Source organism: Asterias amurensis, chromosome 13 (genome assembly GCF_032118995.1).
Source record: "Asterias amurensis chromosome 13, ASM3211899v1".
Taxonomy (NCBI): Eukaryota; Metazoa; Echinodermata; class Asteroidea; order Forcipulatida; family Asteriidae; genus Asterias; species Asterias amurensis.
In genome coordinates, this window is record NC_092660.1 from 16,877,519 (window position 1) to 16,902,289 (window position 24,771).

Genomic DNA, 24,771 nt, shown 5'->3' on the forward strand with positions numbered 1-24,771 from the left:
TACTTTCATGTGTGAACCAGCTACCTTATACATTGATACATTGTTTGCATTCAACAAACTGGTATACGCAAGCACGTGGCACCGAAATCTCTCGCCAAAATAAATAAAAAAACAAAACATGCACAAAGAAACAGTTCATTCGATAGTTCACCCACAACATGCATAGTGCTTGTTTAGGGGTAATTTATTCCTAGTTCAAAGTTGATATCACACGTTACGATGACTTTATCAAATTAATATTAATGAATCGAAGGAAAATAGGCTATTTTTGACCCAATTTTTCCACACACATTGAAATATAACCTTTGTGTCTGTCACAAATTTTAAAACGGCAACTTTAAAGCGGATTGCTACTGATTTAAGTAAAACAGCCAATAAATACAAACAGTTTAATACTGTATTTAAGATATTTCATATCTAGCTCTGTGACGATCTATAAAATATATGGAGTAGGAGCCTACAGCTAAGAGAAAAAAAATGAGGAATACCATTTATCAAAATTTATCTAAAAACCTTCAAAACTTCTAAATAAATAAAAAGTATTAAAATATCAAGTTACTTTTGTATTCAATAAATACATACTGTGGGGATAAGAAAGAACCAATTACTTAAGAAATCGTAAAAAATTACAAAGTTACCTATTCACGGAAACATAATGACAATTTTAGTAACAAAAAGTAGCCAAGTATACCTCTTTCTCAAGATATTTGCTACTACAGAGGGAGTCGTTTCTCACAATGTTATATACTATCAACAGCTTTCCAATTATTGTTACCAAGTCCGTTTTTAAGTTAATTATTTGTTTTGAGTAAATTACCAAACGTGTACCTTCCCTTTATTTTTTTTTAATTTTTTTTTTTGTATTCCCCATACATACCTATACACCGATATATGTTCAGTGTTCAGTATTCAGTATATTCTGCGGGACAGTAGTTCAATTTTCTTTAAAAAAAAGAGTAACAATGAATAAGACAAAAGGAGGGCCGGAGGGGGTGGGCTGTTTTAACCATGGAGGTAGAACTTAGAAACCACAAGAAGATGGAAGCACGAAGGACAATATCAAGGTTGGGAAAGGAAAAGATGAAACAAATTATATCATTGGTTTGCGGTAAACACCCTGTGTATCTAGCAAGTCTACTTGCCAGGTGGACCTCACAAAGAAAAAGATTAGCGTAAGGAAGGCTAAATGGGGCGGGGTGGTCTGTGGGGAAATTAAGGAGAAGGCAGAGACAAGAAGGGTTAATAGTAATTTCCTTCTTGGATGTTCATACAGTTTTTCCATATTCCAAAAAACAATAAGTCTCTTTAGTGGTTACCATAGCTCAGTGCATTGTAACAACATACGGAGAGATTGACTTGATAGTCAATAGTACGCATTGGTCAATCCATTGGACACTTTCGGTAAACAGTATTGTCCAAGGCCAAGTCGTGTATCGCAACTTGTATATAAAAATGTGAAAATTTAGGCTCAATCGGTCATCGGAGTCGGGAGAAAATAACGGGAAAACCCACCCGTTTCCGCACGTTTTGCCGTGTCATGACATGTGTTTAACATAAATCCGTAATTCTCGATATTGTTTTAATGTTTTCTCAAAAAAGCATTTCATGGAATAATATTTCAAGAGAAGTCTTTCACCATTACCTTCTGTAAACCCTGGTTATTTGTATGTCTGTGAACTTTTTTTTCTGTACCAAAAGTGTCCAATGGCTTTACTTTTTTTTCCTTTCACAGTTGACTTTTAAATATGTCGACGCTAATGATGATGAAATAGTTTAGCTATCATGATGATATCATTGTCGAAAAACTAATGCCTTAGCAATTAATCAGTATGAGCATTGAGCCATGATGAAAGCCTTGAAAATCTATTGTGTTCATTTTCATCTTCTAAAAACCAATTTGCCCGAAAAAATTACATTTAGCCGTTAACGAGAGGCGTTTATTGTTCACTTGGGACTATTAATTCCGACCAAATATACGAAAGGGACACCAATTATTGTTCAATAATTATGAGCCTTTTCTCTTTATTGAACCACGATTCGTTTGAACCACGAAAACTAATCATTAGACCTTTCTCCAGAAAACTCGGGCGGTACATGCGCAGGATAAAACTGTCAAGTGATGTCTACATCATACTTTTAGATGATTTTGACCCCATGTGTCGCCCTCGAGCCAAAGTCGGTGTCACCCTCGAGCCAAAGTCGGGCTTCCAAGACAATAGGGCCTATAATGGATAGCGTGTAGAGGCCTAGAAAATTGCATACAAAAAGGTAAGTGTGTATCAGAGTGAGTCGAATGTCCATTATTTTTACCATTATTTTTACCTTTAGTTTAGGCTATGTAATGCATAATATTGTGTCGCCCTCGAGCCAAAGTCGGGCTTCTAAGACAATAGAGCCTATATAAATGGATAGCGTGTTGAGGCTTGGAAAATTGCATCATCGTGAGTCGAGTGTACATTATTTGTACCTTTAGTTTGGGCTATGTAATGCATGATGCCTCCTGCTTAGTTTACCAACACCCCTACTTTGACGAGCGCTCTATTGCCAAAATAAATTGCTGGATCAGGCCCTACCCCTACTTGGAATTGAAGTACAAAGACGTTGGGCCAGTGAGGTTTAAAAAAAATATATTGTTTTGTTTGCATCGGAAACAAATTTTAACATACCTCTAAAAAAAAGTTTAAAACGTCTCCAAATTGGTATGTTTTATTACGAGGATTGTTGAGAGGTGGGGAGAGAACAATCAGAAGTGACAGTCAACGCTTCGTGATAGTATAATAACTATACACATTTAAACTAAACAAGTCTTATTTATCTTGACTTTTGAGGCCGGTATCAGATGCAATTGTGTCCGCAATGCAATACTGTCTGCTCCGGACACTTTTGCATATGCAATCGTGTCTGTGGGTTATGCAGAAACCGTCCGACCGACGTACATGACTGTACATTTATGTACGCGCGTACCCCCCCCCCCCCCCCACCGTAAGCGAGCGTGCATGCATTGAACATACATACATGCAGCGAATACCCAACGGCCGAACATTTCCCATGTCACTCATGCTTCTAAAAAAAATGGCGAGTGTGTCCCGTCGACCAAGGGCGTTTCATTTACTGCAAGGACGGTTTTGCACGAGGGCGGACACAACTACATATGCAATTGTGTCCGGGCGGCCAAATTGCATTATGCAGCAGCGTCCAGGCGGACACGATTGCATATGCAAAACCGTCCGGCGGACATTGTTGCATATGCAATAATGTCCTCCGGATAGTATTGCATAGAGGACATAATTGCATGCTACACCGGAGCATCCAGAAACAAGTTTTATTTATTTATTTATTTATTTTTTATTTTATTTTTTTAGTGGGCGGGCGAGGTTTAATAGGTACTTCTCGGCACAGCTTTCTCTAGAAGACGATGAGAGCACACTGATCGAAACGTCAAGCATGAAAGCAACGGTTATTTTCAGAACCACCCCAACTCATTAGAGATAGTCATTACATGGTTATAGCGCAAACCTTTCCATGAAGGTAATATGTTTTGCGTAGGCGAAAATTAAGCCATATCTTTTGATTTAGGCTATATCACTGTTTTGGGGGCATTTCCCATTCGGGTCGTTGTTATTATGTTTTATTACAGCTTAATTTTTACAAATTACAGCCATGACTTACAAGTTGCCTTTTTGTTTTGTCTTACCGGGTCGAAATAGATGGACACGAAATTATTATTTTGACGAAGTTGGTGATTGAAAGTTTGAAACATTCATACACCCAAAACCCAGTGATGTTGAATTAATGGAGGAAATATTCTTACAATTTGTAGAAACTAATACAATCACAAACAGCCTAAACAAACATTATCCATCGTTGACAATTAACTTTCCATCTGTTTTGTCGTCAGCCAGGGCCCCATGACCAAACATCCTGATGACGTCACTGCTAATTATTTTCAAGAATGCAATGGAAACTGAACAATCGTTGTTTTATTCATCAGTGTATTCTGGGAATTAGGCTATTCATAGCACGTATTTTCAACTTCGTTCTCACACTATTCGATTTCATGATCCGATTGCACAGCAGTTACAACACACTGTTAAGAGATGTGGGGATGCCATGATTTCGAAGAATCACTTTTTCGCCGTCCGTAAAAAGGAGAAGTAGAATAGGATAGAAATGCATCCCTTTTGATGACAAACCACCGTTAGTTTTACATGTTTTAAGACATTACTAATCAATTAACCTGACATCACATGATTACGTCCGGAAGTTACGCGATTCAGGAAGCAAATTCGTCGTGTGTGATGTAAATACAGTTGTTTGTAAGTATTATGTTTTGAGGTTATTTTTTAGTTGACATACTACATAATATTAATATAGGCCTACATAATCATACATAACATCACGTTAACATTATTTGTTTACAATGTTGTGTAGGCGAGGCTTAGGAAATTAGATCTAGAGCCAGTATGACTTGGGCGCTAGATTCTTTTTTCCCCGAAATTTTGACATAATTTATTGTCAAAATTTCGAAAAAAGGAATCTAGCGCCCCAGTCACTGGTTCTAGTGTAGGCTATTCGATCGTTTTCACTGTCTACATGTATGATTGCCCGAGTATTCATAATATGGAGAATGATCGATTTCTTATTATGAATTATGATTATGTCTTTTATGAATGTGAAAAATGATTGAAATTGTACCCCGCCACTCTCGTCATATATGATAGATGGACCGAGGGATATTTAGACAAAATAGTTAGAACACGTTTTGGCCACAAATAACTCGTCTCATGTCATATATATCATCAGATTTCTGCCAATGTTGGGCGCATTCTCTGAAATCTGACATTTTTTAATTTGCGCAGTGCCTTTTTTTGATGGGGCTCACTTGTTGTTGGAATATGCTCAGGATATCTTGGGCGTACTCCTAGAACTATTTCGGTTTCGTCCGGCTATCGTCTCCCGTAACCTCATAGGTTTATATCTCTCACGCGTTATACGACCCATGGTTCAATGATTTTTGGCATCAGGAATCTCTCTTTTTTTTTTTTTTTTATCTCGCCAAAATTAGGCTCTATGTGTCCTTTGATGTATCAATGTGTAATCTTTCGACCAGAGAATCCACTCCACAATCTCAAAAATTGTTAAAAATGATAAATTCTTACCATAATTTCAGATTCCCTATCTACTGTACGTGTACCTCTGCCAACAATAATTGAAAATTACCCGACCTCGTTTTGCGAAAATGCGTCACGAGAGGGCGGGTACGATCCGTGATTTGTGTACAAAACATACACGGAACCACGAAGCTCGCACAGGGCACCAGTATGTACACTTTTTGCACGCAGCCGTTTACATACTGGTACCCTGTGCGAGCTTCGTGGTTTCGTGTATGTTTTGTACACAAATCACGGATCGTACCCGCCCTCTCGTGACGTATTTTCGCAAAACGAGGTCGGGTAATTTTCAATTATTGTTGGCAGAGGAGTAACACGTACAGTAGATAGGGAATCTGAAATTACGGTAAGAATTTATCATTTTTAACAATTTTTGAGATTGTGGAGTGGATTCTCTGGTCGAAAGATTACACATTGATACATCAAAGGACACATAGAGCCTAATTTTGGCGAGATAAAAAAAAAAAAAAGAGAGATTCCTGATGCCAAAAATCATTGAACCATGGGTCGTGTAACGCGTGAGAGATATAAACCTATGAGGTTACGGGAGATGATAGCCGGACGAAACCGAAATAGTTCTAGGAATATCTTGGGCGCATACTTTGCAAACTGCGCAATCATGGAGATCTCTTACTGCTGAAGAGTTGACAATGTCTACTGCTGGAAAGTATTAACCATGGAGCGTAACCAAACACTAATTTTAACTTTGGAGCCCCTGCTGTATAAATATCTTTCATGTAACTTTTGAGTCAGATTAGAGGTATTAAACTTAGGCACACTTCCCTCTTGAAAAATTGAAGGGGCACATAAATTTTCCTGGACCTCTGGCTCCGAGTCTACTTTACTCTACTCTAGTGTAGTACTATTATAGGATAGTAGTGCTAAAAAAACTACTGGTACAAAATGTGGTATTATTTATTTACAAAAAATTCAATAATTGTAACGCTGGATTGTTATAATTTGTTAATATTCTGACACTCAGTGTCACCAGAGGAAAATGTAAATTTATATTTGATCTTTGTAAGCAAATAGTAAGGGCAACCACAGCAAAAGCACAGGGCACCACAGCAAAATCACTAGGGCACCACAGCAATGCAATGGCTGCAGAGTGTCATGGGTTTGATGTAAAATTTCCTTCCTCCATGCATGGTAAACTTAATCCTACTCCTAGAACTTTGAGTTTTGTTCCACTATCGTCTCAACATGACACAAACGACAGCCGGACAAAAACCTCATAGTTCTAAGGGTAGCTTGGTTACATTGTTGATTTAGATTGTTTCTAAAAAATGTGGGTGAATTTGTCAAAAGGAAAGCAGTGTTTTCACACTGATCATTCAACAAACAATTCATTATGAAAGTCAACTTCAATTTATTGCACTTTTCAATTGCTATTTTCTTTTTCATTGTTTTATGTTTTGTGTTGCGCATTGAAGCTCCTACATGTATATTATTAGTTGCTATAACGTAACCCGCCTCCCGACGGCTCCCGACAGCGGGAGGAGAGTTACCTTATTGCAACTACTATATTATGGGCCATACAAATGTGTACTTTACTATTATTATTATTATTGTTATTATTATTATTTTGTTTTTTGTTTCTTTTGCAGAAATTTGATGTAGGAAAAATACAAGATGGTTTGTTGTGAGAGAGGAGTTGCCTTTAGTTGGGTGTACTTCCTGGCCGTGTTCGTTCTTCATAACATTGGAGCAGGCTTTGCAGTTCTAACTATTGGTGGAGGCAACAGCAGTAACAGTCAACATTTACGTAAGTCAATTTCAGGCTTAACCAGTCCCTCAAAATCAAAAGAGTATTTATATTTTAGTTTAATGCAGATAAAAAAAAGTTACGTTATTTCACAGTACTTTTACTAAAAGAATAAAATAATAAATCTAATAACACACCTCTTGCTTGTTCTGTATTCTGGTTGTCTGAAACACGGTCACGTCGGATGAACTAATATAGCCTAGTGATCGTGCGTGTGGGTTTTGTGGAATAGTGCCCGTTACAGTGCCCTCTCTTGACAAGAACAGTGAACTGCATCTAAAAAACTTCCTTTCTTTTCCAAGTTGTTTTTCTTCTTTCACTTTTAAGACCGAGGTGTGTTATAAAACACATATTGACTGGCATAATTTGGTGACTAGTGTACGTCGATTCCCCCTCGGGCCTATGAGTGACCAGAAGAGGGAAGTAGGTCAATGGAAAGAATAGTATGATGTAAATGTTGACTTGAATTTAATTGATTACTTTTTGTTTTATTTTACAGTTCCAGTTAGAGCAACCAACCTAACCTGCACGTCCAATAATTTCCTGAACCCCTACTGCTGTTGGGTGAGCGGAGACAACGTAAATGCCACTGAGCTTTTACAACATAGGTACAGTAACAGGTATGTATAACAGTGGTCTAGAAGTGCAAAGGTCACGGGTTCGAATCCCACCCGAGTAATTTGGGCAATTTTTATGACTGAATCATTTAGCATTGCATCAGGGGGGATCAGGTTGGCTCTTGGCTCTGAGGTTTCTTTCCCTGCCTTTCATCTTTGTGGATTTTGGTGTGAGTCCCACCTCAGATCGGTGCCTTACATGTGGATTGGGTTTTCAGTTCCTACATGATTATGTGGGTTCTCCTACTTTGGGTTTTCCTCCCATATCTAAAACTGGGCATTTCTTCTCGTTTCCCATCCATCCAGGGTCTAAATGTGCTGTTATTCAGGGATGTGTTATTCAGGGATGAGATTGTTCAGACTTTTGGCTGAATTCAGACTTTTTATGTCGGCTTGGTGAAGAAAATCATACACTATTTTTTTCCACACATAAAGAAATCCTGCTTATTGGTTCTACTTCTCTGGTGCTTTGGATACTGTTTCCAAAAGCTCCTTGGAATCTATAACCCCAGGGGTTACCAAACGGTAGAAATGGCATCATTTCAACCTACCTTTGAATTTGTATCCAAGTTTCAGACTTTTTTGTAAAGCAATGACTCTCACCCCTGATTATAATAAATAAATTCAGAAATAAATAAATAAATATCTGTAATAAGTTTAACTTGTTATTGTTTGATAGTGAGGGCCACACATGGAAGACCGGGAATAAAACCAGTCGTTGTGAAGGAACCATATGCTGCACTCATGATCCACAAAGATCCTGGTGGTACTATTACCAAGTCAACACTACAAACTCCTATGGCTCTGTCGCCTCAGACAGCTTGAGGTTTAGTCCTGAAAAGGAAAGTAAGTATTGTTGCGCACAATTAAACACTCTTGGATTTCTCTTGGAGCATTGGAGAGCTGTTGATTGTATAAACTATTGTGGGAAACGGCTCCCTCTGAAGTAACGTAGTTTTTGAGAAAGAGGTAATTTCTCACAAAAACAATAAAAGACTTCTAGCTAGAAGTCTTTTATTCCTATCTGAAAGCACACTAATTCGTCCAACAAGGGTGTTTTTTCTTTCATCATTTTCTCGCAACTTCGATGACCGATTGAGCCCAAATTTTCACAGGTTTGTTATTTTTTGCTTATGATGGGATACACCAAGTGAGAAGACTGGTCTTTGAAAATTACCAAACATGTACCTTCCCTTTAAAGGATTTGGGTACCTTTTCAAAATGTCCATAGATTACATTAAACTTACAGGGTTTGAAGATAATGATAGTGGAAAGCTTCCCTTCAAATATTACTTACTGAGGTGCTGTAGTTTTTGAGAAATGAGTAAAACAATGACATGAAAATACGTTTGTAAATGATTGAAATAATTTTCATGACATTGTTTTACTCATTTCCCAAAAACTACAGCACCTCAGCACGTAATATTTTCAGGGAAGCTTTCTACTATCATTATCTTCAAACTGTGTAAGTTTAGTGTAAATCTGTGGACATTGTGTTTTTTGTCCTACAAAAGTTACATAGACCCTTTAAAGGTTGTTGGTAATTGTCAAAGACCAGTAGTGTATCCAGCATATATGCATAAAATAACAAATCTGGGAAAATTTTGACTCAATTGTATCAAAGTTGCAATGAGAATAATGAAAGAAAAAACACTGTTGTTGCTCAAATTTGTGTGCTTTCAGATGCATTATAAAATGCATTGTACCCCTCTCTCAAAAACCATGTTACTTCAGAGGGAGCCGTTTCTCATAATATTTTATACTATCAACGGCTCCCCATTACTCGTTACCAAGTAAGGATTTATGCTAATAATTATCTTGAGTAATTACCAATAGTGCCCAGTGCCTTTAAATCACCAGTCAACATTTTTTTCTGCCAGCTTGGAAGTTATTGTTTAGCTCTGTGTGTAGAATTTGTATTGAAGTTAGGGTCATAGATTGGTGAACAAAACATTCATGACTGTGAAAACATACTTGTTGAGAAGCACTGACAGCTGTTTATCAAATGAACTAGTTTCAGAAAGGATTCCCTTCGAAGTAAATCATGTAGTTATATGATTTGGATATTTTTCCACTGAAAAACATTTGAATCTATTCTAAGAAACGCTTCATATGAATGAATGAATTGTGTCTCAGATCTCTGAGGTTTGACTGAAAAATTAAATTTTCGTGGTGGCTAGTCAGAAATTTTCTATTTTTCGCCATTTTTTCTCACAAGATCGGAAAAAAAGAAGCATTTGTTACAGTGTCCTGGAAAGACCATTGTGTTGATATTGTTTCATGAAAAAATCCTAACTCCTGACCTTTGTCAACATAGACTCTGACCTCCGACCCCTGTTATGTAATGCTGCCCATTTTCTCCTGCACACAGCTGTACTTGGTCCACCTTACGATGTCAGGATAAGGAATAAGAGCCAATCTGTGCTTGAAATAACGTGGCATATCCCACCAGGAGATTCCATAGGCCACATTTTTGCAACAATGTTGAGGTACACAATCCAGTACAAATGGGAAGGTAAAAACCAAACATGGAAAGACGTAAAGGTAAGCGATTTCATTTCATTCTGGAACAGCAGGGCTTTATTTTTACACTGGACCACAGACCCGAGGCCAGTTGACTCATGACTGGTCAGTAGACTCATGACTGGTCAAGGGCAGCTGTCTTACAAGTGTTTTTCAATTGGATAGTACATGTACATGTAGAAGCTAACTGTGTAGTATATCACAGCGGTTAAGAGCACCAAATTCAAACTCTAGTGTTTCTGATCAGCAGAGTGTGGGTTCGAATCCCCCAGCAGTGATACTTGTGTCCTTAAGCAAGACACTTAACCATTGCTTCGTCCTTCGGATGGGACGTAAAGCCATTGGTCCCATGTGTTGTGTAATGCATGTAAAAGTACCCAGTGCACTTATCAAAACGAGAAAATGGTGTTCCTGGCTGTGGCTGCTAACAGTAGCACCTTGTTCACCCTTATAAGGTGCTACATAATTGGGTCTCAGAACTCATAACTTCAATAACCTATCTTTCTGTACTAATGTCACTACTAAGCGCCTTGAGTACCTTGTTTGGTAGATAGGCCTACATGCGCTATGTAAGACTTTGATATTATCTCAAACAATGTCTTAATATGTGTTGACTTTCAGTTTGATGATAAACACCTTTCAATAGACCCATTGCATAACGCAAAACGCAACACTGATGCTGAGCTCATGCTCACGTTTTCTTGCACAAAGAACTGCAATCATTTGCCTCCCTTGACCCCAGTGAGGGCGCATTGAGAGCGTGTGACGTCACATGCAATGGGTCTATTCGATAGAGTAATGAAGACAATTGGATAAATCTTCTCTTACCTGACATGTACGCCGTGTGTCATTAGTGCTTGTTCGAATAAAAACAGTATGCATGTTGTAATATATCAACACTAGAGGGCGCTATTCCCACAACCCTTCTCAAGCCATGGGTTACTCTGTGTATCTGGAAGTTATACTCTGTGGAGTTATCCACTCATTTCTTGGTGGCTGCGTAAGATACACGTTATTTCATCAGAGTAACTCATGGCTTGGTAACAAGGGTTGTGGGTATAGTGCCCTCTAGTGTTGATATATTACACATGTTAAACTGTTCAAGTCTTGTTTAAAACATTTTGAGCAACAATCCCTTTGGTCTTACGTAGATTTCCCCCCCCCCCCCCAATTTGTTTATACCTAACGGGTTAAACATCCCAGCGAACTGTGTTTTGATTTGATTAATTTTTATTTTACAGGAAGTAATAACTTCATCGGGACTATATGGAACATACTCTCTTGTGGCTCTGACAGAACCATATGGTCTGTATTATGTGAGAATAAAAGCGTTCAACAAGTACAGGCCTGTACATCAGAGTCAATATTCAGAGGAAGCCAAAAATCGCACATCAGAAATAGGTAAACAAATAAAGCAACATTACAGAATTATTTTTTTTTTGCTTACAAAACAGTTGCTGGCAGTGTTAACAAGCACTTTATGTAATCCACCATCATTGACAAACCTGTAGAAGTTTGAGATTGATCGGCCATCTGGGTCACGGAAAAATAGTGAAAAACCGATTTAAACACATTTGGCATGACATTTATTCTCCTAAAAAATTGATAAAACGCTAACCTCCAAACGAGAAATTCGTAATCACAATTGCCTTAAAAAAAGGGCATCTACTCAAGGTATTTAATAACTCTACATTTGAATGACTGCATGCCCTGGGTAGTAATGTCTGAAATAACCAATGATGGTAGGCTGTTCCAAACCGTCACAGCTGCAGGAAGGAAAGCCCTGTCAAAACTTCGTAGAGTTCTTGCTGCAGTCATTACTATTATTATTATTATTATTGTTGTTTTTGTTGTTGTTGCTGCAGTCATTACTATTATTATTTTTATTGTCGTCGTCGTCGTCGTTGTTTATTTAAGTTACCACTTTGTAGATTGAAGGGGACTCACTTCCCCCTTTAGACTGTCAATATACTGTGCAAGTCTCGCGCATATTTGAACAACATATATAAAAGGGGAAAAAAATAAACAAAATAACAAAGAAAAACCGATGTTTGAACTTGACCTCAGGTCAGTTTCCTTGACAAAAATTAAGAATTTGTGCCCATCTCTGATCACGAAACTAACGCAGACGCTTGTTTCGGTCGCGCAGGGTGTATAGTTCTTTCATTGGTCGTCCAAGTGTCGGCTTCCTCTTTAGACTGTGTCACGCGAAGTCTAACGCTCTTGCGACCATCGTGCATCCGCGTTCAAACCAGCTTTCAAAGTTTCACATTCAAGCATAGATTTACTAAAAGGGTTTCAACAAATTGAAGATCAAATAAACATTCTTGTCCCAGAATTTAGATTTTGTCTATACATAATTTTGTGTAACTGATTAATTGAACATTTGTTTTAGAAGCTAAAACTAATTTAAACAAGCTGTAATCAGTATTTTTGTTGTTCAGATTCGGCATGAAGAATAATTTAAAGCACAGATTCGATTTCGTAAAACAAAGTTGTTCGTTTGTCGTGTTTTCTCGCGCTGGTGCGCGCGAGACTTGCACAGTCTATGGTCATCAGACAGTCACAGTACAATAAATGTTATTTTCTTCTGGTTTCCACCTCTAGCCCCGAAGGTCCCGCCAAGCAATTTCCACTGCAAGGCAGACCCCAGCAGTGATGGAGAAACGAGGGTGGTCACTCTAACATGGGAGGTACGTTGTGCTCGTCAAACTGAAATCTGTACGAAAGTGTGGTGGTGTTTTTTTGCACCTCTGCAGGTTTCTTAACTTCCAACTGTCACTATTTATAGGGACCGTCCCTACTTTGGAGACAGACTTTAGGGTCACAGGGTTTAAGTCGTCGTCCAATGACTCATGGCTGACCCTTTGTGACCCTGGTTATGATGGAGTTCCACTTCTGTCTATCCAGTGCAGATTGATACATGTATGTACATTTAAGTACTCTTTTGTTAATCCTGGCTAGCTTGAAATGGGTTGTCTCTGGCCCTAGTTCCCTGCTCTTCCCTCTCCACCATTTTTTCTTGTCCTCTCCCAATCTACCCTACTCTCTCATCTATTCTTCACATGTTTCTTGTTGTATCCAAACCTTATGTCAGTCATCATTATTCAGGACCAGTGCTTTAGTTGCCATTATTTAGCATGTATGCCTTTATGTAGTTCTGTTCAACATATTTTTTAATTTTGTTTTTCCTTTTACTATATAATCTTATTTGCAATTACATGTATTGTTATTGTTCTTTATGAATAATAATAATCCCAATGTCAAAAATTAGAGGAAGTCCCCAATTCTGAAAATCTTGTAATACTAATATAATACTCACCTAAAAGTAAGATATGAGTTTAGTAATGAAGCTGTCCTCTATAATAACTTATGACTGATCTTCATTTTCTGGATCTTACAAATGCCTGAATCCATTGAAATATTTTGTTACATGCCCATTTGTTTATTTGTGCACACACTCATAGACTTGAGGTGTGGGTGCTTAGACACAGATCTGGCCCTATGTCCCTATTTCTGACTGTGAGCAGATTTTGAGATTTTCTGACGTCTTGATGACTCGGCGTACTGAAGAATTCTGTGCTTACGGTGCCCTGTGATGCACATATAATTCTATTGTCTGTAAGCACAGAATTGCGCGGTAAGCAGAGCCATGAATTTGGGCCCTGGGCACATCTTCACACAAAGCTGTTGAAGATTTATAAACATAAGACGTGTATCGATCTTAACTTAGCATCAACAGATGAGAATGTAACGATCATTTCTAAACCCAATTTTCAGCTTATTGAAGTGTATTTTGTTCATGTCTGGGTTTTTTTTTCTTCTTTTCGTAGCGCCAGAATGATACATTCAAATCCAACGGAGAAATACTTGGTTTTAATATCACTGTCAAACAAGGTCATGATATTAAGTCGTACTCAGTGGAACCCAACAAGACATTGCACATAATTCCTGGTAAGTTAATAATAATAATAATATTAAGACTTGTAATGCTCACATATTCACCCTGATGGGTGTTCAAGGCGCAGTAAAACCCCAAAAAACAAAACAAAGAAAAACAGACACAACAAAATTAGTCTTTGAAAACCTGTGACATAAGATAAGTTTTGAGAAGAGATTTGAATTTTGTGGTACAAAGACAAGATCTAAGATTAAGTGGTAGAGAGTTCCAGATGCGTGGCGCAGCTAAAGTTTTATTTGAGTGACTTGTGAATGCTTGAGTATTGAAAAAGGTACTGATTAACACTCAGGGAGCGATTTTGTCCAGGAATTTTGCATAGTCTCCTGACGATGTTAAGTCTCCTGACAATTACTGGAGGAAGCTGGACGAAACGTTGAGACCAATAAGGAACTCACTCTGTGGTAGTGCACTTGGGCTAAAGCAGTAGTCCCAGCCAATTTTCTACTTTCCGCCCAGGTAGTAGTTAAAAAAGTAAATCCAAAAAATCTACTCCTCGGTAGTAGAATACATAGCAAGACATTTCTCTAAAGAACAAACTCTACCTGGCAAGTAGACACTCACATGGTGTTACCACAAACCAAAAATACATTGACACCTCACTATGCCATTGGATGGTTAGTAAAACCCATATAATTTTGCATAGCAAAACAATAGCTTGAACTTATGTACACTGAACGCCAATATTGAGTAGTAGACCTAAATGGTGATTTTTGTGTACAACTGATACATTTTTTGTAGCATTTTGCTCTGCTATACAAGGGAAATCATGATACGTTGTGTGCTTGATCCCATTTGCCAACCTTGATCCCAATTGCAAACCTTGATCCCAATTGCAAACCTTGATCCCAATTGCCAACCTTGATCCCAATTGCCAACCGTGATCCCGATTGCCAACCTTGATCCCAATTGCCAACCGTGATCCCGATTGCCAACCTTGATCCCAATTGCCAACAGTGATCCCAACTGCCAACCTTGATCCCAATTGCCAACCTTGATCCCAATTGCAAACCTTGATCCCAATTGCCAACCGTGATCCCAATTGCCAACAGTGATCCCAATTGCCAACCTTGATCCCAATTGCCAACCTTGATCCCAATTGCAAACCTTGATCCCAACTGCCAAATTTGATCCCAATTGCAAACCTTGATCCCAAATGCAAACCTTGATCCCACTTGACAACCTTGATCCCACTTGATCTGATTCTGTATTTTGACGTGATTTCTCTACAGATCTTGATCCTTCGGCACATTATAAATTCAGCATACAGACTGTCAACTCAATGGGAGCATCCCCACAAGAAGACTGTAGCATTGATCCATTGCCAGGTGAGTCTTATCATTCTTGGGTTCTACTCTTTGTTTCTTCCATGATGGGGCTTAGCTCACTGGACTAAAGCTCTTGTGTTTCTGATCAGCAGAGTGTGGGGTTTGAGTACCAGATTTACGCTTTCTTTCATGTAGGCTTCATAGTGTTAGCTCAACGAATTCAAGCTCTGGTGTTTCGGATCAGCAGAGCGTGGGTTCAAGTCCCTGTTTTACAATTTCTTTCATAATGTAGGCTTTATAGTGTTAGCTCACCAAAAATCCAGCTCTGGTGTTTCTGATCAGCAGGGTGTGGGTTTGAGTCCCTGTTATACACTTTATTCTATGTTTGGGCTTTCAATTGCTAGCTCACCGGAATAAAGCTCTGGTGTTTCTAATCAGCAGAGTTTGGGTTCGAGTGCCTGTTTTACGCTTTCTTTCTTGTAGACTTTATAGTGTTAGCTCACCGTATTCAAGCTCTGGTGTTTCTGATCAGCAGGGTGTGGGTTTGAGTCCCTGTTATACACTTTATTCTATGTTTGGGCTTTCAATTGCTAGCTCACCGGAATAAAGCTCTGGTGTTTCTAATCAGCAGAGTTTGGGTTCGAGTGCCTGTTTTACGCTTTCTTTCTTGTAGAGTTTATAGTGTTAGCTCACCGAATTCAAGCGCTGGTGTTTCTGATCAGCAGAGTGTGGGTTCGAGTCCCTGTTTTATACTTAATTCCATAGTTGGGCCTCAGAGTTCTAGCTCATGGCACTTAAGCTCTGGTGTTTCTGATCAGCAGAGTGTGGGTTCAAGTCCCTGTTTTACGCTTTCTTTCTTGTAGGCTTTATAGTGTTAGCTCACCGAATTCAAGCTCTGGTGTTTCTGATCAGCAGAGTGTGGGTTCGAGTCCCTGTTTTACACTTTATTCCATAGTTGGGCCTCAGAGTTCTAGCTCATGGCACTTAAGCTCTGGTGTTTCTGATCAGCAGAGTGTGGGTTCAAGTCCCTGTTTTATACTTAATTCCATAGTTGGGCCTCAGAGTTCTAGCTCATGGCACTTAAGCTCTGGTGTTTCTGATCAGCAGAGTGTGGGTTCAAGTCCCTGTTTTACGCTTTCTTTCTTGTAGGCTTTATAGTGTTAGCTCACCGAATTCAAGCTCTGGTGTTTCTGATCAGCAGAGTGTGGGTTCGAGTCCCTGTTTTATACTTTATTCCATAGTTGGGCCTCAGAGTTCTAGCTCATGGCACTTAAGCTCTGGTGTTTCTGATCAGCAGAGTGTGGGTTCGAGTCCCTGTTTTACACTTTATTCCATAGTTGGGCCTCAGAGTTCTAGCTCATGGCACTTAAGCTCTGGTGTTTCTGATCAGCAGAGTGTGGGTTCGAGTCACGTTTTTACATTTTATTCCGTGTTGGGGCCTCCTATAGTGCTAGCTCACTGGACTCAAGCTCTGGTGTTTCTGATCTGTTGAGTGTGGGTTCAATTCACGATTTTACATTTTATTCCGTGTTGAGGCTTTATAGTGCTAGCTCACCGGACTTGACCCCTGGTGTTACGATCAGCGAAGTGGTTCAAGTCAGGTTCTGACACACATGTTCTGATTGAGTTCTAGTCGACAAAAATCAACAAACGCAGTAGACCTTTTTTCTTTTCTTTTTTCATTCATTGCAGCGGCTCCAGTCAGCTTTATTCCAGTCCTCATTGCTTGTGGCTTAACTATCGGCTTGATCATCTTATTGGTTTGCATATACCAAAGGGTTAAGAAGTCCATGGCTAGGTTTCCAGACATTCAAATTCGCTCACAACTAACTGTAAGTATTTCTGTTTGATCGATAAATATTTAAAAAGGCTTGGTTCTTTGTTTGTGGATCAAACGAAGCTTCATGTTGTGAGCTAAAAATAAAAAGTTGGTTTGAATTTGATGATTGTTTTATCTTTCTATTGCTTTTAGGGGCTTCAATGTTTTCTTTGCAAGATAGCTATATATGCAGATCAAATCTTAAAGGGAAAACAACTTTGGTAATTGTCAAAGACCAGTGTTCTCACTTGGTGTACCTCATCATAAGCATAAAATAACAAGTCTGTGAAAATTTGGGCTCAATTGGTAATCGAAGTTGCAAGAAAATGATAAAAGAAAAACACCCTTGTTGGACGAATTTGTGTGCTTTCATATAAGAATAAGACTTCAAGCTAGTCTTTTATTATTTTAGTGAGAAATTACCTCTTTCTCAAAAACTACGCTACTTCAGAGGGAGTCGTTTCCCACAATGTTTTTTATACTATCAACAGCTCTCCAATGCCCGTAACCAAGTCAGTTTTCAAGTTAATATTTGTTTTGAGTAATTACCAAACGTGTACCTTCCCTTTAATGTATGATGTGGTCATCTAAAGAGACAAAAGTCATCTGTGCTTTTGAAAAATTAAATTTTGTTTGTTTTTCCCTTCCACAGACTGACAATTTGTACTCCGCAAACACAACAAACAGAGAAACAGAAATCTTTGATGACTTGATTCCACATCGATTGTTCGTCAATTTGGTTCCGGAGGACGGAGTGATGACCAACGGATTTGACATCGGCGACAAACCAAGAAAGATCCAAGTGTCCGGAGATACAATCAAAATGCACACCTTTGAAAGTCAGCCTCTACTGCCAGGATTCAGGGACAAGCAGTCAAGGAGCGAAGAGTTTTGTTTTGATGAGTATGGCGGTGGTGGTCTGGCAAGTAGCCCTGTCTCTGTAGGTAGCGGTGGAAGCTACTTGCCTGTCAGGAATGATGACATGGCCTACCAAACAATGACCAAAGATGGGTTGTCACCAGTGGAAAAGGAAGACCCAAAAGGTGCTATAGGAGGAGGCTTTCATGGCTTTCAGGAGCTGCACCCACGCCCCGAGGATGCCGGTTGTGAAGAAGGCGCTTCAATGGATGCATACACACGAATGGCTGCTTTACTACCTACTCACGGGGCAGGGGGTAAGCAGAGGGGTACACCTACCAAGTTTGGTGGGAAGAGACATCCAAAAGAAAGCGCCCCGGTCAGTGAAGACAATGCTGCATACACCGGTGATGGTAGCGTAGCTAACTACACCCAGCAAGGCTTTGCCGCACGGTCAGCTTCTCAAGATGATTTAGATGCCCCTTATGTACTGGGAACGAATCCAACAGAATCCTACAGCCAGGTTGGACTGCGGGACAGAGCAAATCACCCGTCTCCGCTCAATCATCGATTTCAAAATCAGGCGACGGGAGGCTTAGGACCTCATGATGAGTATCTGAGTATGGGAATTAACCCATCAGATCAGCATCAAGCCGAGAATGAGGACAGTGATTTTGAGGATTCCCCGTTTATCTTAAATGATGATATTCTGCAAAATATTCCTCGACCAGATTTGCTACAGATCAGTCCCAACTTGAACCACACTGCTTCACCATTAATGGCACTGTCGCCCAGAGACACTACCATGGGCCTCGATGCTTTACTTATACCTAGTTCTATGAGAACGGCATCGCCGGACGACGATGTCCCCTTACGTTATGTAGCTGTCCAAGGCGATTCGGAAAGTCTTGACCAGGAAGATGCTGAGACGGAGCAAGACGGGGACGGGTATGTGACCCAAGGACTGATACCCGAAGGGGATGGGTATGTGACCCAAGGAAGGATACCCGAAGGGGATCATGTGGCCCAAGGAAGGATACCCGAAGGGGACGGGTATGTAACCCAAGGAATGATACCCGAAGGGGATCATGTGGCCCAAGGAAGGATACCCGAAGGGGACGGGTATGTAACCCAAGGAATGATACCCGAAGGGAATGGGTATGTGACCCAAGGAATGATACCCGAAGGAAGGATACCCGAAGGGAATGGGTATGTGACCCAAGAAATGATACCCGAAGGAAGGATACCAGAAGGGAATGGGTATGTTACCCAAGGAATGATACCCGAAGGGAATGGGCTTGTGACCCAAGGAATGATACCCGAAGACAATGGGTATGTGACCCAAGGAGTGATACCCGAAGACAATGGGTATGTGACCCAAGGAGTGATACCCGAAGGGAATGGGCTTGTGACCCAAGGAATGATACCCGAAGGGAATGGGTATGTTACCCAAGGAGTGATACCCGAAGGGAATGGGCTTGTGACCCAAGGAATGATACCCGAAGGGAATGGGTATGTGACCCAAGGAGTGATACCTGAAATTCAAAACCCACAGACTGACAATAGAAATGCTTTGACCGCTACACCTAATCTTCATTCTGACTATGTTGATCAAGAGCAACTTAATAGCTTTCCCATGCCACAAGCAGAAGCGATCCCCGTCGCAAACAACCACCCTCAACATGCCCCGAGTCCTAACGATTACGTCACCCCAGAACAGGTGTTTGATATGGTATCATCACCCGGTCCAGTGTCGAACACCCCTGACGAGACCTCCACGAATAGTAACAACAACTGTGAAGGAAGCAGCAACGGCGAACAATCAGATGATGACACCAACGACGCTAGCGAATTTATGATCCAAGGAAATGACAATACAACCCAGAACCGACCCACTGATGACCGGGTCGTTGCTAACTCAACCCATCCGACTAGTGTCCTCCCCGATCAGATCCCTTTCCTTTCTCCTCTTAGTCAACCCCTAAATGTCACCAATGGTGATTTCAGCTTAAACGGGGGCGACTTGACTCATGGGCTTGATCTTGAGCTGACAGGCGGGGAAGAGGTTGATGCAACCCATGTTGATCAACAGAGTGGCAAACAGGGTGATGCAAAGGGTGAGAGACAGGACTCCGATGGTGGCTACGTTACCCATGATGAAATGCAGAACATTGCCAGGGTAGCAAGTCCAACTTCATAAAGCAGGTATCAACTCTGTATATTAAAGTACATCAAAGCTGGTCTTATACATTATCGTTATATTTAAAAGTTTATGGTGCTTAAACCCAAAAGTATTTTCACATACTTGTTTTTGGAAGAAGCAAATTTATACCCATATGTGGTGATATTATTCATTCAGTTAATAATATGTATTTCAAATAAATACAGTAAGCTTATTTTTATGATGAATTTAAAGACTTTTAAAGATATTAGTTCTTTACCAAGTCTGACTTTTTGGCTGATTTGACTCAAAAGGTTAGATTTACATGTAAATATAATGCTTTTTTTGTAATGCTTATTTTTTATCAATCAATGGGGGTGCCACTCAGAAGCCATGTAACTGTTAAATGCGTATACCCAGTGATCACACAAGAAGTTTACGATACAACCTTGACAACAGCAGCCAGGGATCACCTTTAAGGGAATGCGACTTTCTATTTCAGATATCAAATAAAAACAAACAGGGACACTGACCAGGTAATTTTAAAAATAATTTTGGGGTTGAACAAAGACAAATTTTAACTAACGACCTCGCCTGCCATTAATCATGGAGGTCGATGGTTCAAATCAAGCTGAAGTTATTTTTCTTTGTTCAACCCAAAGGAGTTTTAGATGGGCGTTTTTTTCTTTCATTACTCTCTTCTCTTGCAACATTATTCTCTTGCAAATTTTCGCAGACTTGTTATTTTATGCATATAACACTGTATAATAATAATAATAATATAATAATAATAAAATTTAACAGTTTTTATATAGCGCTTTTGAAAGCGAGATACACCAAGTGCTTGGTGACCTGTGCCAATTTCATAGAGCTGCTAAGCACAAAACTTGCTTAGCATGAAATTTTTGCCTTATAAAAACAGGATTACCAACCAAATTTCCACTTGATCATGTTGATTTTCCGGATAAGCAAACAACAGCTCAATACCAGTAACAAGCAGTATGCAACAAATAGAAATTTGGTTGGTAATCCTGTTTTTATCGAGGCAAAAATTTCATGCTAAGCAAGTTTTTGTGCTTAGCAACTCTATTAAATTTCGGCCCCTGGGCTTTTGCTGATGTGCCCTCTGCAAAGTCACAGAAGAAGACTCTTCAAGAGCAAAATTCAAAGCCTGATAATGTTAGAATGTTTATTATTTTTTCCCATAAATTGACACAAGTCCCAAAAGGTGTTCTATGTTACTTTAACTTAATGATATTATATCATGGCAAAATAGGACACAAATTTCAAACACAGATATCGTGGTTTGAAATATTTTGCAGTTATTTCTTGAAGGCTCAGTACCTCTTTGTAAAAATCTTTTCACATTTTGAAAATATCTCCTATTGTAATGTTACTAATGTATATAGTGCTAAACACACATCAGTGTATGGGTAAAAACAATAGTAATCTCCAACTCATGCAAAGTTATATACATCTGAAATGTTACCATTAAAAAAATTAAAAAACAATAATAGTTTGTCCATTATGATCCTTCGGCTCTATCTACTAACAACGGCCAGCCACCAACAAAGATCATGTAGGAAGTCGGGGTCATTACACTATTCATCATCATCATCATACTTCGTCCTTGACGGAAAAAGTAGAAGCAGCTATGATGCAATGGTGCCAGGTTGCTTTATCCCCTCACTATTATTCCCATTAATACAAAAATATTTCTTTAAATAATAAACAAATAAAAACTTTTCAAAACACACAAAAAAAAGAAACAATTCTGCTGTTATATTTTTTAGAAATTGTCTACAAATTATGTTCCTTACACTGTTCAACTTTTGTGTAGCACCTTGTATCTTACACACAATTAACCTTTACATATTTTTCAAGAACCAGACTACATTTGAAGAGCTTAAAAAATTAGCATATACTTTGGTTGGTGGTCGGTGGTCGGTTTTAAGCTTTTAGCAATGTGTTACTTTCATGTGTGAACCAGCTACCTTACACATTGAAACATTGTTTGCATTCAACAAACTGTGGTAAACGCAAGCACGTGGCACCGAAATCTCTCACCAAAATAAATTAACAAACAAAACATGCACAAAGAAAACAGTTCATTCGATAGTCCACCCACAACATGCATAGTGCTTGTTTTGGGGTAATTTATTCACTAGTTCAAAGTTGATATCACACGTTACAATGACTTTATCAAATATCAATGAATCGAAGGAAAATAGGCTATTTTTTGCCCAATTTTTCCACACACACGTTGAAAAACCTTTGTGTCTATCACAAATTTTAAAACGGCAACTTTAAAGCGGATTGCTACTGATTTAAGTAAAAACAGCCAATAAATACAAACAGTTTACTACTGTATTTAAGATATTTCATATCTAGCTCTGTGACGATCTATAAAATATATGGAGTAGGAGCCTACAGCTAAGAGAAAAAAAATGAGGAATACAATTTATAAAAATTTATCTAAAAACTTCAAAAATTAAAAAAAAAAAAATTAAACTTAAAATATCAAGTTACTATTGTTTTCAATAAATACATACTGTGGGGATAAGAAAGAACCAATTACTTAAGAAATCGTAAGAAATTACAAAGTTACCTATTCACGGAAACATAATGACAATTTTAGTAACAAAAAATAGCCAAGAATTTCAGAACAGTGATTGCTGGGGGATAGTCTTCCTGGCGCCAATTTCAGAGTGCTGCGCGTTCATTATGGATTTGCAATGTAACCTCATTTTATTTTCCTTTGGTTAGCACCAGAAAGTTAGCATGCCTTTTTGTGATTAGTGCTATAAAGTGAAAATCGCAGAGTTAAAAAATCTTCAAGGCAGTGGACACTATTGGTAATTGTCAAAGACTAGTCTTCTTACTTAGTGTATCTCAACATATGCATGACATAAAAAACTTGTGAAACTTGGAACTCAATTGCTCGTCAAAGTTGCGAGATACTTAAAAGAAAAAACATGCTTGATTTTGAGACCTCAAATTCTAATTCCGAGATCTCAAAATCAAATTCGTGGAAAATTACTTCTTTCTCGAAAGCTACGTCACCAATAGTGTGCACTGCCTTCAAGAGAAAGTGTATTTCACATGTTAGCAAGAAAACTAGGTGGAAATCTTGATCAAGATATTGAATATTTTCAGTAAATATATGGTGATATTTTCTATAAATATATTTTGACTAAACACAGGAATCTTTGGATAACTTTAGAGGGAAAGTACATCGTCAATATTTCTCTAGATTTCGAAAGACACAAAACCTAACCAATCTGTGAACATTTCATGAACTTCAGTCTTCAATTTCTAGTAAAAAGCAAAACAAAATTTTTACGCTCTAAACGAGGATTTATGTTAAGTAACCAAGCAAATGGACAACTTTACCATTTTAAGCCCAGTTCAAACAGCACATGAAATTTTAACTGGCAGGCGCCCTCATGTGTTTTGATTTGGTCAGTCAGATTGGTAACTATCCTCTCTTGGTTAGATACCCTACATCTAGCCTGAACATCTGATGTCACACTTCGAGGCTCAGGAGTAACGCCAGAGACCTACCTCCAGCCGGCATGTACATGCACCTGTGACCTATATTCATCTCACATAGAGAAACCCGTGCAAACGTGATAGGAGTGTACTGTTGGGGCATCTATGGAAAGCTAGGTCATGTCACTGCACGTTTATCCAATGATATCATTGTATCCAATGGAATCACTGGATCTGAGTAGCAGATACCTGTCTTTATCCTTGCGGATAAAGACAGAGGCCCAGTCTACCCTACGTCAAACAATCAAAGGGGGGATTCTGGCAAGTCTGACCAATGGAATCTTACCCAAAGTTTTGGTTAAATATAAATCCAATGCGAATGCAGCTCAAGTTTATAGAAAAAGCACAGGAAAATGATGCAGGCACCTCTTTAAAAACAAACCTTCATGTTAATTTTGTTTTTAGAGCAAACAATTATTCCATCAACTAAAGAAGTGACAGTCATCATAATCGTTTCTCACACATGTACAATTGCTTGTTCTTGCTGCATTTCTTTTCGTTCCATCGAGCGTGACTGTTGTACGAGACGCAGTTTCGGTCGCTATGATTACCAGGCATTGGGGAACCAACCTTCCAGCGGGTGAACGTCACTGGGGCACCGGAGACCCATTCCCATTGGTCGATGGTGTGCTTGTCGTTTAATCCTAAAAGTAAAGGAGGAATCAGACTATGTTAAAAGAAATCTCTGTGAAACAGGTCAAATAAAGTCATGAACAAACTTTAAAAAAAAAATAAAAAATTATTTAGGCCTATTTAATTTTCGATATTAAAAGCAATATCATGATAATCAGATTAAATAAAGTCTTAATTAACAATCAATCACTTAAAGATAACTAGGTTATACGGAACTTAATATAGCAGACGACCCTAAAACAGTATATTACGTTTCTCCTCATTTCTTAGCAAAATAGAATACATGTAGGTAGACACTAAAAAATGCAGTGTAATATTCTCTGGAAAAGACAATGGAAAATACAGTGTTATAGTTTCTAAAGTAGACACTGGAAAATACAGTGTTATAGTTTCTAAAGTAGACACTGGAAAATACAGTGTTATAGTTTCTAAAGTAGACGCTGGAA

General features: G+C 38.8%; 2 protein-coding genes across 2 annotated transcripts in view; one reads left to right on the forward strand and one right to left on the reverse strand.

Annotated features, from left to right (window-relative positions):
* The first annotated feature begins 4,126 nt into the window (after positions 1–4,126).
* On the forward strand, positions 4,127–20,998 carry LOC139946440 (uncharacterized). The gene is made up of 11 exons (XM_071944093.1): positions 4,127–4,316; positions 6,779–6,936; positions 7,436–7,556; positions 8,233–8,399; positions 9,925–10,097; positions 11,318–11,477; positions 12,684–12,769; positions 13,910–14,030; positions 15,267–15,362; positions 16,995–17,134; positions 17,774–20,998. The coding sequence occupies exons 2-11, from the start codon at positions 6,804–6,806 to the stop codon at positions 20,177–20,179; spliced, it is 3,603 nt and encodes a 1,200-aa protein (XP_071800194.1). The 5' UTR covers positions 4,127–4,316; positions 6,779–6,803; the 3' UTR covers positions 20,180–20,998.
* Positions 20,999–22,251: 1,253 nt separating this feature from the next.
* The window catches only part of LOC139945931 (FRAS1-related extracellular matrix protein 1-like), a 32,699-nt gene continuing 30,179 nt past the window's right edge, over positions 22,252–24,771 (reverse strand). The window contains exon 11 of the mRNA XM_071943451.1: positions 22,252–24,336. Coding sequence (XP_071799552.1) covers positions 24,137–24,336 — 200 coding nt within the window. The 3' untranslated portion in view covers positions 22,252–24,136. The remainder of the gene's footprint in view (positions 24,337–24,771) is intronic.